Here is a 16350-nt window from a genome sequence, read left to right as displayed (position 1 = left end):
GTGTTTGAGGGCAGGATGACACTTGTTGTTGTGGTACCAAAATAAATACTGGTGGCTGACATTAAAGGAATATATTGCTTTTTGGCTCTTTGTTCACCTTCCCCTGGTATGACAAGAGGTTTGGTGGCATTCTGCTCTTTCTGTGTTGACCTTAGTCAACTAAATATACCATAGAAAGTAAAGTTACAGGCGTATCTGCCAAAAAGACTGCAGCTATTGGCTTCATTCAGCAGTGAGATCATTATGCTGCTATATAGAGGCAGGAGAAATCGCATCATCATTGAAATGTATGAGAGTATAGACTTAGATGAAATACAGTTTATATAAAGCTTGCCTATTTTGGGGGGCTTAAATCACTTAGCAAAATCAAACTATGCGTTATACAATCTTACAGAAAAGAATATCAAAATAATACAATAAAACAATATGAGCTGTTTACATGGTCCAGTGCCCTCTTTAATATTGCGAATTTTTGGGTTCTGGATCAGAGGAATATAGCTTTTATCATTTGAAAAAAACATACTGAAGTTCATAATAGTTGTATGGAACACAAGCACCTGATTGATTTTCAGTAAATGGTGGGAGACAAACAGACCCAGCCATGTTACATTGTGTGTTAAGCAGCCTTAAGAGGCCATTAGACACTGCTGATCCATCCAACGTATCAACAAATCTATTACACTGCATGACATTTGTTTGATGTTGGATTCTGAAAATAACTCGGATGATTCAGAGGGTTGTCTGGGTTGTTCTGTTCCACAATATCTAATATCTAAAAAACAGACTTACCTGTCATAATCACCGTTGCAAAGAGCCCGAACGGGGATCTTAAAGGCCTGCCACACTGGGTTCAATGTGTTCTTTACTACCTCTGTCTTGTGGCAGATGGTAAACCTGCAGAGAGACACGAGAAGGCACATAGGTAGTAAGGAAAGGAAAAGCAGAGGAAGGAGAAAAAAAAAGAATTGTGGGGAGAGAGAGAGGAAATAGAGAGGAGAGTTAAGTGAAAAAAAGAAAGAGAGTGTGCTTGAGAAATACACGTATTAGTGGGGATAAAAAGAAAAAATACAACTTTCCGCTAACTTAAAGTAGAAGTGGAGGGCTGTGGATGCTAGACTTCTGTCCTGACACACACACACAAACCATAGACACACATTGCGAAGAGATAATTTCATTAGTCCCTTGGCTAGCAGGAGGACTTGCTATCTTCTGCCCTCAGTACACAAGGTCTTATCTGTCTTGTCACACACTACAGGACGGAAAAGAGCCCACAGAGCTGGATCGAACACTCGCACACACACACACACACACACACACACACACACACACAAAAATCTTTGTGAACATACCACAGCACTGCACTTACTCAATGCCTCCCTGCTTCCACACACACACGCACACACATTCGTGCACACGTTGTGCGCAAACAGCCCCACATGCAATTCACACACATGCTTTAACAGGCAGCACAACTTTTGATCTGAGGCAAATCAATGAAACCAATTTCCTTTGGATGCTGGGAAGGATTAAACCAAACATGAAACAGGAGAAAAGAAGATGGAAGAAGTTTGAAGGAAGAAGAGGAGGGTGACTCACGTGCCGTCCTCATTGCTCCTGTAGAAGACCAGGAAAGGGTCAGACTTGCCAAAGAAATCCTTTTTGTCCAACTTGTTCCCGCAGAATTGCATCATTACTGATTCCTAATGAGCAGCGATAGAAAAAGACAAGAAACAGTATAAAAATGCATATGGACAGCACACCTACTCAGTCTTTTTATGCTTTGGATAAACAAGCAGAATCTTTTATTTAAGTCTACCGATCTATCCATGCAGTCAGCCGGTCAGTCAGTTAGAAAAGTCTCATTAGAGCTAAAATACACTTTTAGATGCTTGGATATACCAGAAAATTGTGGGCTATTGAAGCTGCTGCTTTTGGAAAAGTTGGTATTTCTATATCTTTTCAATTGGGTTTGCCTGTACTGCTGTGGTATGCTGGTAGAGAACAGTTGAGAAAAAGTTATTTCTCTTTGATTCTGGCAGACTAAAACCAAAGCATTTCGTTTCAGCAATAGCCATTCAATTATTTACATTTGGTTATAACCTATATAGTCATTTTCATTGTTAGTGGCAGAGTCTGCCATTCATGCCCTGGATTCATATTGCCAACCTACACTTACCTACAATGCATATGTGTTCTGGCAAAGTAGCTGCTCAAAGAGTGTTTGCTGTAGTATTAAACCACAGTTGCAGTTACCACCTGCACCTACCACCATCTTAACAAGTATAACTTTACGTTTATCAACAAACACACATTTCTATTGTTAACACTAAAATTCAGACCTATAATCCCTTGAATCATCCAATATAAATGTCTTGCCCACTTATACAAATGAAGTGAAACCTTAAGAGAGACACAAGCATGAGTGACACTAAGAAAAGAACAGACAGACAAAGACAGATCAGAAAACAGATACAGAAAAGATAGAGAGGCAGAGATACATACATATGAATAGACACAAAAACACAAACATTTCAGAAAAATGCATATTCGCCAGCTTCTGACACTCACCCTGCAGTTGTTAAGCTCCTCAGCTTTCACAATGATGGTCCCGCATTTCTTTCCTGGAATGCCTCTGTTGATAACACAACACACACCACAACAAAAGGTTAGGAGATTTATTTATTTATTTATTTATTTACCAGGGGCAGTGCACATTAATCAACATTTCAGTTTCCACATCAGTGAAAATGTGCCAGAGTTAGCTAATGAGCTAATTTTCATCCACAGTCCCTGCACAGGTTATTACAAATTAGTGACCTAATGTCATCAATACAATGCTTCAACAAATGCTACAATATAATACAATTCAATACAATACATAAAATACAATACAATTCAATACAATACATAAACACATTACAGAAGTGAGAGAGATACATGAGAGATACATTGTTTTAAGCCATATCTTAAGTATACGTTTAAAGGTTAGGTAATTAGTGCTCTCTCTTAATTTAATAGTTAGACTATTCCAGTAGTGGGTAGCTCTGACTGAGAAGACTGTTTGCCCAAACTTGTTACATCTGTATTGTATAACAATACAGTTGCCCTTCTTGCCCTGCTGCTACTATCCTTCTGCATTATGAACTGGCTCGGTGGGGGAGGTGCGAGCCTAAAATGCAAAATGTTTAAAACTACCTAAATTAAATAAATTATATTTTTGTACTATATGGTAATGGTAATAGCTATTGGCCTTTCGGTCAAGTGTCTTTAGTGTCTGTTTGTAAAGGGACTCAATTGGTTTCAAAGTTGTCATGCTTGCTTGTGACCAGCTTGTAAGACAGAATGCTATGTGGGAGAAGATCATAGCATTCATAAAGAGGTTGGCTATCTCTAGCATTAGGTATGGTCTTATATGCCTAAAATTAGCCAGGTTGAATTTGAAAGTACTGGCCACTTTTTTAACATGCTTTTTAAATGACAGATTTGAATCTAAAATGAGATATTTAAAATCAGACACCGCCTTGAGCTTTTCTCCTTTAACAAAAACATCAGGTTGGTGAGTCTCTTCGGGTTTCCGTGAGAAAAACATAGACATTTTTGTTTATGTTCAGGTGTAAACATGAATGCTCAACCAATCAAATACATGGATCATGGCTGGATTTAGTATGTTTGTGACTTGCTGTTTGTTTTTAGCATGTACATAAAGAACTGTGTCATCAGCATACATTTGTATGTTGACAGATGGGCAGACTCAACTCATTAATATACAAGCTGAACAAAATAGGGCCCAGTATTGATCCTTGAGAAACACCAATTTTACAGTTAAGATATGTTGATTGAGTATTGCCAATATGTACACTTTAATTCCTGTTTGTTAGATCATGACCATGTTGCTTACTCTACATGTGCCCTTGCTCTCTAATCACACCAGAGCCTTCCTCTAGTGTCTCTGCTGTTCAAAGATTCACCTGACAATGTGGAGAAATCAGAAGACATTTCACATTTCATAACTGTAATGTAGTTAGTGTAAACTAGAAGAGGAGTCAATGGAAATATCCAGCATGTTTGATGTCATCTGGACTATTTCTATACACATCCCAGATGAGGTTCCAGGCTGGATGGTAACCTTTTCACAGCAGGATGGGACCCTGCATGTGTGCATTCTGACATTCATGAAATTCACCCCACACTGACCCACAGTAAAATATGTGCCTATTCACTGCTGTGATGTCTTGACCGCAGGAGACGAGAAAGGAGTAAGATTCTTTCCTGAAAAAGCAACACAATCAGTCTTGTGACATTTTTCATTAATTTGTGGTTGATTACACACTGTGGGGGTGGGGTGAGGATGACATAGGGAAGATTTCCACAAAACATGTGCTTTGTCTTGAGTAAACCTGCTCAATATCATTGCCACACCAAGTACTCGGTCAGATTTTGCCTCATCACTGACTGAAATCACAAATACACACCCTTAAATGTGAAGTAAGACCTGATGTCACATCTATGAGTGTAGCCCTGTTCAGACTCTGGTGGAAAACAAACCTCATGGAAAGTTTCACTTCCTCACACTGCCTCAAAAATTTTCAAGAAAGGCGCACTGTTGAGAGTGGGGTGTTTAGGTTTGTGTGTGGTTGTGGCACAGTGTGTCCGTTTACGTGTGGGTGTGTGCACAAGTGAACCGTTCTGCGCGTAAATGTGCCAATGTTGTCCTTAACGGTGTGTGTATGGGTGTGTTTCACCTAAGTGGAACGTTGCAGCTGTGGTAAAAGTGGAAATAGGTGATGCAGTATTTGGGTGCGTATGTGAATGTGTACACACTTTATCTGGATAAATGTCATGGTCCTGAAGGTGAATCCAATGACATCATTTACAACTCCTCCCACAACTATACACACAAAAACACACACTGACTGTTTAAAACTGGAAACACTTTTTCCTTTAGTCCATTAGGAAGTAGACACGAGCAGGTTGTTTAAGTGCTGACATTCATCCTCTCTTACTAATGAAACTCACAGATGTCTTTCCTTTTGCTGGTAATAATGTATTTACATTACCATAGCTAGATTTCTCAAGTAAAATCTAATCTATAAGTTTTAATCCTGAAGATTTTCAAGAAAAACCAAATTTTTTATACAACTTTTGTTTTCCGCATATATTTAAATGGATTTACATTCATTAATTACCTCTCTATATATTAGCTTTCATTGTAAATGGACTGCAAATATATAGTACTTTTATGTAAACTTTACAACTTGCCTCTCAGTCACTCATTCACAAACACACACACACACACACACACACACACACACACAGTGAGCTTGAGTGTGAGAAAAGACTAAAAAGAATATTATAATATGTATCTTCTTTTCATCATTATTTATTTACTTGTCTTGTCTAGATGTGAAAGGTTTGGTGCAAATGTCCATTTATTAACTAATTTATTCTACAATATAAGCTGTATTGGTACTGAGATTTACACTGGTAAATATCAATATAAAACATTTATGAAATTCTTTAAATGCTTGTTTGTTTTTCTATACAGTTGTATCACAGTTAAAGATATACTGTATATGTGTAAGTAAGTTTAAAGACTTGTATAGTGTATTATATAGTGATAGTGGTGTATCCACTCCCATTACTATCCTTTGACCAGAATAAGCAGTGGAAGGAAGTCACCCATGTGTGGGAGGAAGAGCAGGGCAACATAATTTGACTTAACTTTTGAGAGGTCTTGCAATCTGACAAAGAGGCCTGTCGTCTGATGAGCTCTGCTCTGAGATTCCCACCTGGCAGAAATCGACTCAGGCTGTCATTTAGACAGCCCAGAATTGGGGTCGAGGACCTCTGCGTGAATGTAATTCAAGTCTCCTTTTACTCCCGCACAAGGAACTGGAAGGAAAGTGCTTCTGAAATGGCAGACTTATCAAAATGAAATAGATCCTGGAACCGATTTTTTGCATTTTTCTTTTTTTTTTCTTGCAAAAGCAATACCCTTCTCTCAGAAATCTGAAGATAGCCCTTTAGGGACAGAGAAGACTTTTTCTCCTTTCTCGCTTTGTTAATTCCTTTCTTGTCAGAAAACACAGGGAAGTGGGGTCAGATAATTTGTATGCATTAGATGTGTAAAGTGAGTGTAAGATATTCAGAGCAGGACTGATTGGGACCAATTTATACTGAAACAGTGTGAAATAGCCAGAAAGAGTGATAGAAAGCAAGGCAGAGCTTATTCATCCACCTTAAAAAGCAGATACAATCAATGTTTCCTATTACAGAGAACCACTGCTTACTTTTGTGTGATTGAAAAAACAGAAAATATCCTTTGACTTCTTGTTAGCTTTGTCTGGCTCCTGGTGTTGGGTTTTGGAATAAAACAAGCACAAAAAAGTCACCTAAAACCAGTCTGATAAATTGTATCAGCACTGATGTCACAGAAATTCCTTTCAGATAGCATTAGCATTACCAGAGAAGGTCTGGTCAGTGACTCCAACTAAAATGACTTCCTGTATTTTAAAGTAGTAGTATTAAATCACTCTGTAATGATACAACACCACTTGAAGGAGAGTTTTGTTAAACATCTGCATAGGTGTGCCCTTGGATTATTAACTTCCTCCACCAGCCAGTAGTTTTACCATCCAGATGACTACAAATACTAACGTGCATGAGCAAAATGAAATAACAGACTTCTTCTAGTAAGGCTAATAACACCCACCTTTATGAAGAAGAACATTTTCATTACTGACTCAGAACTGAGCAAATTTAGCATCAAGATAAACACAAGTTTATGACAATGTGTTGTTTGGAGACTCGCCAAAACCATGAGGATCCCAAATAAAAGAACGAGAGAATATTTAAATATACTGGTAGTTTATAATCAAATCTAATCGCAACAATATCACGACTTCTTTTTCTCTTTGGCGTCTAGTTCAAAAGCGGCAGCATAAAATGTAAGCAGCAATGTAAACAGTTGTTGACACAACATGCTGTATGTGTCAAAGGGCAAAACAGACTATAAAAAAAGGGAGAGCTGATTAAACATAATGAGCTGTGTGGGTTGCGTGATGTACTGTACCAGCCATATGAGCTACTGGTATCATGACCCTTCATCAAACAGCATTATTTCACACCAGGAAAGTTCTTGCACTCCCGCCTCCAAACAAAATCAAATTACACATTTCTGTGGTGGTGGAATATGACTAAGTAGATTTACTCAAGTACTGTAATTAAGACCAGTTTTGAAGTACTCTTACTTTGCTTCAATATGTTCATTTAATGCTACTTTTTATTTATACTCCACTACCTCTCAGAATGATTTTTTTTTTTGACTCCACTGCATCAATCTGACAGCTATAGTTACTTTGCAGTAGAAGATTTAACATACAAAACATCTGATCAGTTAATGAAATATGATATATTGTATAAGACTGAAGTACCCAACAGTATTTACAGTAAAGTAGTTAAATCTAGCACTATTTCCACCAACTACAATGGTAAAAAGCTACATGAACTACATGAACCAGTTTTTTCCATAACAAGTACTTTTACTTTTGGTACATTTTGTGCATTTTATATCAATACTTCTATACTTACTTGCTACACTAAATTCATATTTTTAATGTATGACTTTAAATAGTAATGGAGTATTTTTTATGAATACTTCTGCCACCACTGGCCACATAGAGCTCACTCTAATAAAATGTGTTCAATGTCATTTTTAAAATAAGGAAAAGTGTCTTTCACACCATCGATATAAGACAATGTGTTTGAAAAATGTATTTTTACACACCAGTAACTCATGACTTTAAAGTCAACTCTCTATTATTTGGAGTTTTTCATTGAAATATAATAAAGAAGCTACACTTGATAAATATACTTTAGGGTGTTGTCAAACTCAGCAGTTATATCATATAGAAAGAGTCTCAATGGAGTATTTCACATGAAGATACGACATCCATGGTGATTATGTACATTATTAAAGGGAGATTTATTACCTCCTGTTCTATTTTCCACTTGGGTTGTACAGTATATCTGTGACACTTATTGTCATGATGGCAGAGGAGGAGAGGAAACTTTTTAAAAGCACAATAAAGTCATCTGACTGCAACAAGATGCTGGAGGAAATGGTAAAAGACTCAAACACACACACACACATACACACACACCCGCCACTGTCGCCAGACACGCGCCCAGAATCTGTGTCGCTATGACAACTCTGTCAAGATGTGGCCCCCGAGGCGGGATATCGAATGGGATTCCTCTGCTCGTTATTTCCTCAAATGCTTGCTCTCACTCCTCTATTTTTCAGAGCGCCGCTGCTATTATTCTGGCTGAGAGATCTGCCTTAAAATGATGCATGGGTGGCGACTGTCAGGATTGCATAGTTACAGGATGAATAATGTATCTCACAGTTTGCCTTACATACACATACATTCAGACAAACAATGTGATGGGAGCAGCTCAAATCCTTCATATGGACAAAAAATCATGCTGCACAACACACAGATTTATGAACTGTACACTGCCATCAGTGTGTATGCATGTGACTAAACTGCCTCTGGGATAATGAGTTTGTCCACCTATGTAGAGAAAAAAGATGACATGATTAAACTTCTTGAACTGCTGTAATCAATGTGAATGTTTTAGATTTTTGCTGACATCTAGCACTAGTGTATGGTAATATATTACTCTACAATAAGAAGAGAAAACATATTTCTAGATGTGAAAAAAGCTAGGAAGTTTTTTGTGTAACTGTGATTTTTGTTTGTGTGGGATTCACTGTGAAGTGAATGATTTTTAATGTATAAAAACAGAGCATTTCAAAACACTTAAGATCTGAAAAAGCTCATCCTCGTTTCAAAAGGTAGGTAAATTGCTTTCCTCGTTTTAGTTTATTTGTGACATAGAAAAGCACTCCGAAGTTGAGAAGTGCTTCAGGAATATATCAGGCTCTCTCCCTGTATGCATGTGTGTGTAAATGTGTGTATGTGTGTGTGTGTGTGTGAGGAAACACTACGAATCCTATAATCAAGACACATGGATTTGCAATCAGCGTCTGGCGAGAGACGGGTAATTAAGTCTGGGCCACTTCTGGGCTGCAGTGTAACACCCATGTATGAGCATGTACACACACGTGCACCAACAGGGGCTCACGCATCCACATGCACACACACACCTTGCACACATGTCATTGTCATTATATTCCCAATGAAGGGAGCATACCTGAATGAGATAGCAATTATTATTATATCCCCGACCACCAGGATCAATCTATTCTTGGCGGTGCCCCGACACACACACGCACACATACATGCGCGCGCGCGCACACACACACACACACACACACACACACACACACACACACACACACACACACACACACACACACACACACACACACACACACACACACATTTTTCCCCTAGAAAGAAACTCATAACCATAATTCTCTCAGAGAAAAGGAACATTGACATCAAATCTGTGTGACACCAGAGGCTCATAGAGTTTCTTTGTCCTCCCTTTGCAAATGCTTACAATCAAGCTTGTATTCACAGTTATCAGCCTTTGTGTGTGTGTGTGTGTGTGTGTGTGTGTGTGTTTGTGAGAGAGAGAGTGTTCTTGGCTCACTTGTACTTGCAATTGTAGCCCACTTGGCTTTTCTATAGTTCACCAGGTCTTCTCTCTGACCCTGAACCCACTTAAAATGAACACTGAGAGATCTTGTTTGTGGGAACAAAAGAGACAGAGACAAAAAAAAGGAGACAGAGAGAGATAACAGAGAGGCAAAGAGAGAGAGAGAGAGAGTAGGAGAGAGAGAGAGAGAGAGAGAGAGATGTGTAAAGTGACAGAGCTGCCTCACTTCAAGAGACCCTCCAAAATGAACACCAGCATCATTATTTCAAGCGAAAATGTTATCAGTAATGAAAATGCTAATTCGGTGCAGAACATCTCAGGTGATATTCACTAAACCTGAGTGCTTTCATGCAAATTTAACCAAACAATGAGTCAGGGTTACACGTTGCATGCATTTCAGAAGTTAAAAGTCAAAACGTGCCCTCGAGGGATTTATTAGCTTCAACATGCACACTGAAATCATATTTCACTTGTTACTTCAGAGGAATCAAGTCAATTACTTAATTAATAATGAAGTTAAATGAAACAAAGTCCATAAGTCTGACTAGGTATTGTGAAAAAGTTAACTCTTAAACACAGTGCATCAAACATAATCTAGAGGATCTGTATTGTCATAATTTTTCTTAAACTTTGCTTAATTTTTCTAACTGTGAATATTTCAGTCTGAATTTATTAGTAAAGATGTTCAGTGGTTGAGAAAGATAGTGGCTTGAACATGACACACACTTAGCTACTTAGCATATCTTAGGACTATTTTACCACAGTACAATCAATTTTCATGTTTCTTGTTTCTTGGTGATTGAAAGTGTGTTACTGCAAAAATCTGTATCTTTTGTGTGCATCTTTTTCAAAACTACCACATACTATTTTCACATGCAAATAAACAAACAGTAACACTTTCAGGTCATTTAATTTTATACTAATTTCCTGGAAATTGCAGGTATTTAACAGTGAATCTTTCGGAGATTTTACAGAGAAGGTGGTGCAGTTTGGTACAAATTGTAAGAAAAAAAACAGAAAAAAGTGTTAAGTTGGTTCAGTTGGTTAGTGCCCTTTCATTATATTTGGGTTCATACATAGTTGGTTATTTTGCCAAAATTCTTAATGAATTAGACTCTTAACAATTCTTGAAGTGACAGAAAATACTTAGTTTTCATTGTGTAGTTTTGTGTGTAAAACTACATATTAGCATATTAGATTGTTTCTTTAAAAATTCTATAATGATCACATTTCCTATATCCTACCAAATTACATAATACTTTCAAAGAAATGTCCTTAGAATGAACAGTTACACAGCAGCTACTTTTAGGACATTAGTGAAAACACTAGTATTGATAGTGAATTCACTATCAATACTGAAACTTTTATTTACGGGTTATCAATGGACCAAATTTTGTTACAGGATACTTGTACTTGTCAGTGTTTGCTTCCTGTTGCAGGTTACTCTCTCTCTCTCTCTCTCTCTCTCTCTCACACACACACACACACACACACACACTCCTGAATGCCCACTGGAGTTTGATTGAACAATGTAATTAGCCGTAATTAGCACTCATTAAAATTGTTAAAGATCCCCCCTGTCTTGTCAGGCCGCAGGTGTGTGTCTGACAAAGTCTAACACACAGATTGACAGACAGACAGACACACACACACACACACAGCCTCAGCGAGACAATGACTGGAGCAGCTGTGGCTTCGGTGCCTTTATTTTTAATAAATGTTGACAGTGTTTCTATTTCTGCACTGAATAACTCTTGACTTCTATAACAACATGGTCTATAAATGATGGGATCTATTAATCTAATACATGCATTTCAATCACACTCGACTTTTTTTAGCTGCCTACATATTAGCAGTGATGTATCACAATATATGGAGCGTGAATGTTCTCAGCACCACACAACTCCTACGTTCAACTTAGACAACTTCTATTTTCCATAACTTTGAAAGTACAGAACTTCTTATTTGTCCTACCTGTACACATGTACAAGCTTTGTGGCTGAGTAGCAACACGTGAGATGATTTACAACGCATACCACTGAACCATTGCAGTAAAGGCTAGAAAAGCTGTGCCAGTTAAAATAGAAACGCTCTGTAAAAATTTAATAATTCTCAATAATTTATCGATTATAATGATTATAATGAGCTTGCACTCAACACTGCACTTTCATGGGTCCTCAGCAATACACCCGCCAAGTGTGAAGTCGAGAAAATCGAAGGAGGGAGAGGGGAGCGGCTGCTGTGTTATCCTATTGGCTGCCAGCTGAGGTCAGTGTTTCCCCTGTATTCATTTGGCGCACTGCCGCTACAAAATTGTGAGTGCCACTGCAAAAATTTCACACAATCATTAATATCAATGGGCTACTAATGATTTTCACTTGCACACTGTGTGAGCACAATAACACCTTGCGTTATTGTTGAATTGTTTTGAGTCATCCTCCCTCTCTTCTTTCTTAAAAAGACATCTACGTGAAAGGTACAAGATTAGCGTAGCTCTGTTAAGGAATAGGGCAGTGCATAATGCGTGTGTGTGTAGTGAGTGCGTAAATGAGCGTGTGTAGTGTAAGTTGTCAATCTGGCAGTAAATGTAGAGTACAGGCTACAGTGAGCCAGTTAATAAATGCTACAGCTTCTCAAGACCAAGAAAATACTCGTCTATTGAAGGAGGTTAGCCCCGAAGTTAGCAACAATGCACCTAACCTGGCCAGGCTCACTTAAGGTGGACTAACTTTTAAGGTTGACAAGCAATTCTCATTTTAGTGTCAACTTTTTAACAGAGAACGGAGAAATGTCTGGCTGATGAGTGTCTTGAGTTTTTTATATGACAAAGAGAGGAGAAGTCAAGATCCGCTATATGTTTTCTTTTAATGACATCTTGAAAGTTTCTCATCCAGACAACTTCACACCCGACACTGCACTTCCATGGCTTCTCAGCAATACACCCACCGAGTGTGAAGTTGATTGGATGAATGGTTGTCGAAAAAAGTGAAGGACAGACAGACATACAGTACAGACAGAGACTCCTTCCTTTGTAGTTAGATGTTGCTGCTATAAAAATGCCCCCCCAAAATTCAATATTCAGTAGAAGTTACACTATACTTATTGTCCTGGGGATTATCTGTACCTGGGGACCAACTCAAGAGTCAAAGGGGTAGAACTAACATTCCTAACTTGCATGTTTTTGTGTATTACAAACCAGAATAGACCAGTGCAAACACAGGGAAACCATAAGTTCCACAGAGAAACCCCTAGTGGGATTTGAACCCTTCTTGCTGTGAGAAAACACTGCCTCTCTGTACTGCCTGTGTGGAAAAGAACAACAACACAGTGCTGGAGCAAGCAAATAGAATATATAAAGTATGTGACAACGCCAACAGTCACTCAAGGGAAAATGTAGCTGGAATACTGGGGAGCTCAGAGTTCAATTTATTCAATAAGAAAGCAAACAAGCTGTTCTCTGTATGAATATAAAATTTACAAAACAAGTATCTGTACAGCGTTCATGTGTGAGTGCATGTGTGTGTGATGAGGAGTGAGGGGGGAGGGGTTTCTTGAGTGGGGCTTTCAGGGTAGACGACATCATTTTGCACTTTGGAGCGCACGTATGGTGCACACATACACATAGATGCTCAGACTCTCTCTCTTTCTTTGTTTTTGAGTGGGAAACCTGCCACTGTAATCACCATGGCGATTGCTACACAAGTGGATGACAGTGTAGCTTTGAAACAAAGAGGAGTAGCTGCACAAACACTATAAAAGACAAAAACACACACACACACACACACAGGGGTTGCCATGTTGTTGACAATGTTCAATGAAGGAATGCCAGCTTGGCTGTGATTTCCCCCAATGCTCCCCTCCTTTTAGAACTCAAGGCTCATCAAGGCTTCAAATGAACAAGAAAATTGGATTAAAAAGACACAATTGAAAGGAAGCCAAGTGGGCCTCAACTATGAGAGAGATAAAATATGTGAAATAGAGGAGGCCAAAAGAGCAGGATCATGGATAACAGTAGATAATGATGTATCCTAATTAGTGATCCTAATAAAGCTGCTTTTGGTTGAAGTATTTTAACATTGTCCAGCTTTCATATTGATATTTTTCTACATAATACAACTGCACAGTGCAATCTAATCCTTAAGTTATATTTATATCTGTACTGCCAATCCAATTTAGTTACATGTGGCAGCTGAAGAGCTACATAGCCTGGAGTGCAGCCTTCTCCTAACATTGTGTTTTGTAAAATATCTGTAAATAGAGTGATAGTCAAGAATGTTTAGAGATGCAGTATACCTGCAAAATGTCACTGAAATAGAAGCAGAGTGATCATTCTTCAAAAGCTGAAAACATCTCGCTGTCTGTGTGGATATCTTTATCAAACCTGCTGGCTGCCGTTTATTTGTTTGTGCTGCTCTGTGGATCATTTACTCGTGTGGGCTAGGAATAGATTCCACAGTGCAAAGAAGGCATTTTCAACAGAGTACAATGGTTTACAAAAAAAGACTGGATACCGACAGAAACTGAACATTTTAAAATGCTGATACTAATCTCGATGGTTCAGCTCAGGTCATCCATAATTTTAATGCAGAAAACAATGCTTAAAGACGGTTTTGGCTTGACAGACAAGAGGGAGTTTTGGAGGTGTCTACAAATGAGGAGCTGCATAAAGAGTCTGGGGTTATTAAGTGAGAAGGAGAATGTGCTATTATAGTATTCCAATTTGCCTAAAAGTGTGCAGTCTTAGCCTCAGTCTTTTATAAAATTATAGCACACATTTTGTCTGGTAACTGTGAAACTAAGAAAATCATCATTTCATTATGAAAATTGTATTTCTTTATTTCAGATTTTGCTTGTTCTGTTTGGTTTACTGTAATTTGTACATGTAATGTTACATTATGTTTTTTTCACCTACTGAAAAAGTTAATAAAATACTGGAATTACAAGATGTCATGCTCTGACTGTTGTTTGCAAGTTTGTGTGAGAAGACTTTGATTAATGTGTTGATGTGAGTGGGGTGACAAAACGACCTGAAGTGTCTGTCATTAATCTAAGCTGTGATTCTCCAACGACAACATGCAAAAATTGAAGATGAAGAACAGCAATGTTTTTTTCCTCAGTCACAGTCCTCTGGTTTACGTAAATGTGTTTATTCCCTGCGCATGAAAAATGGATAATACACCTTAGAGGCTGTACATTTATTCCCAAGGGAAAGATGCCCCATTTTGATCTTCTTTAGTGTTATACAGTAGGTATTAAAAACCACAACACACTCATTGACATAATTGGTCTTCTATACAGGATGCATGTTACATTACTGAGTGTAGGAAACACATGAAAACACATACAAACAGATGCAAATATCAAACTCTATGTTTTGCCGCATACTGAGAAGACAGGTTGCCAACACATGCCTGATGAATACAATCAATATAATGAGGCTCAGTGTATGAATACCCTCGAGAGTGTGTGTGAGTGTGGGTGCTTACATGTGCATGTATGCGTGTTTGTTTGCATGTATGTTCATTAGCAGCAACTAGGTACATACGAGGTATGCACTGTTGCTCAGCTTAGTTTCCCCCAGAAACAGAAGTCAGAGATCCACCCTTGATACTGCTTGAGTCCAATTACCAAGCAGCAGGTATTCTTCTTTACTAGCTAAATCTACACATACCTCACAACTCTAAAGCTCCCTGTCTGACACCTTATACAATTAGGAACATTTTTATCCACTGAACTGTAACTGCAGCTCATTTGACCGGGAGACATATATTGTTTTGGTCATGGATCCTTGTTGTTAACAGGTCACCTTGTTCATCTTACTGGCCAGACAGCCTGATGTATTCATAGCACTCAACTCACAGACTGTAAGAGTCATTTACCAAAGTTCTTGGAGTATGAATGCATACTGACATGAATCACAAATTAGGTACTGTATACTTCTTTGAAACAGCAAACTATCTATCTGTCTTTAATTCTCTTTGGAGAGTAATGATTAATTTTTATATAAAAAATATAGAAATGAGTACAACAAGTGATAACTACCTTTACAATGACTACTGAATACCTGCAGCCATCACAGCTATGCTTTTTCAAAGGAACTGGATTAATTCATTAAAGAATAGTTTAACATTTAATCTTGCTGAGAGTTAGATGAGAAGACTGATACCGCTCTCATTTCTGTATGCAATATGAAACTACAGCCAGCAAGTGCTTAGCTTAACTTAGCATAAAGTCAGGAAGCAGGGGAAAACAGCTAGAGTGTCTCTTTCTAAAGTTCAAAACCTACCAGCACCTCCAAATTTTGATAACTAACATATGAAATCTGGTTAAGTGTAAAAACAAGAAAGTAAAAATTTGTGGATTTAGGGGGAATTTAAATGTTGAAACTATTTCTTAACTTATTTATTGTCTGGCAACCTCATAATCACAACAATACTGGTTGACAACAAGTCACTGCTCCTGGCCAAGAAATAGTCCCTCATGTAACTTCCCCTAATGCAACAAATAGTTTTTTTTACATGTCAGGTTTTGTATGCACTTAATATATATGCATATAACATGTTCATCAGTAAGCTTTACAGGTGTTGGTAGGCTAACTGTTTCCCCTTGCTTTCAGTCTTTATGCTAGGCTAAGCTAATCACCTGCTGGCATCAACTTCATAATTAGCATACAGATATGAGAGTGGTATCAGTCTCCTCATGTAACTCTAACTTATTTCC

The 16350-nt window shown here is 38.1% G+C and overlaps 1 protein-coding gene across 3 annotated transcripts in view; it reads right to left on the bottom strand.

Moving 5' to 3' along the window:
• The window catches only part of LOC121891159 (copine-8), a 94158-nt gene that overhangs the window by 34428 nt on the left and 43380 nt on the right, over nt 1-16350 (bottom strand). For all 3 annotated transcript variants that reach the window (XM_042403930.1, XM_042403931.1, XM_042403932.1), the window contains exons 7-9: nt 2569-2632; nt 1597-1700; nt 790-894 (exon numbers count right to left, since the gene is read on the bottom strand). In XM_042403930.1, coding sequence (XP_042259864.1) covers nt 790-894; nt 1597-1700; nt 2569-2632 — 273 coding nt within the window. The remainder of the gene's footprint in view (nt 1-789; nt 895-1596; nt 1701-2568; nt 2633-16350) is intronic.

The sequence above is a fragment of the Thunnus maccoyii genome, chromosome 23 (genome assembly GCF_910596095.1).
Source record: "Thunnus maccoyii chromosome 23, fThuMac1.1, whole genome shotgun sequence".
Classification (NCBI taxonomy): Eukaryota; Metazoa; Chordata; class Actinopteri; order Scombriformes; family Scombridae; genus Thunnus; species Thunnus maccoyii.
This window is presented reverse-complemented; position numbering and strand designations above follow the sequence as displayed.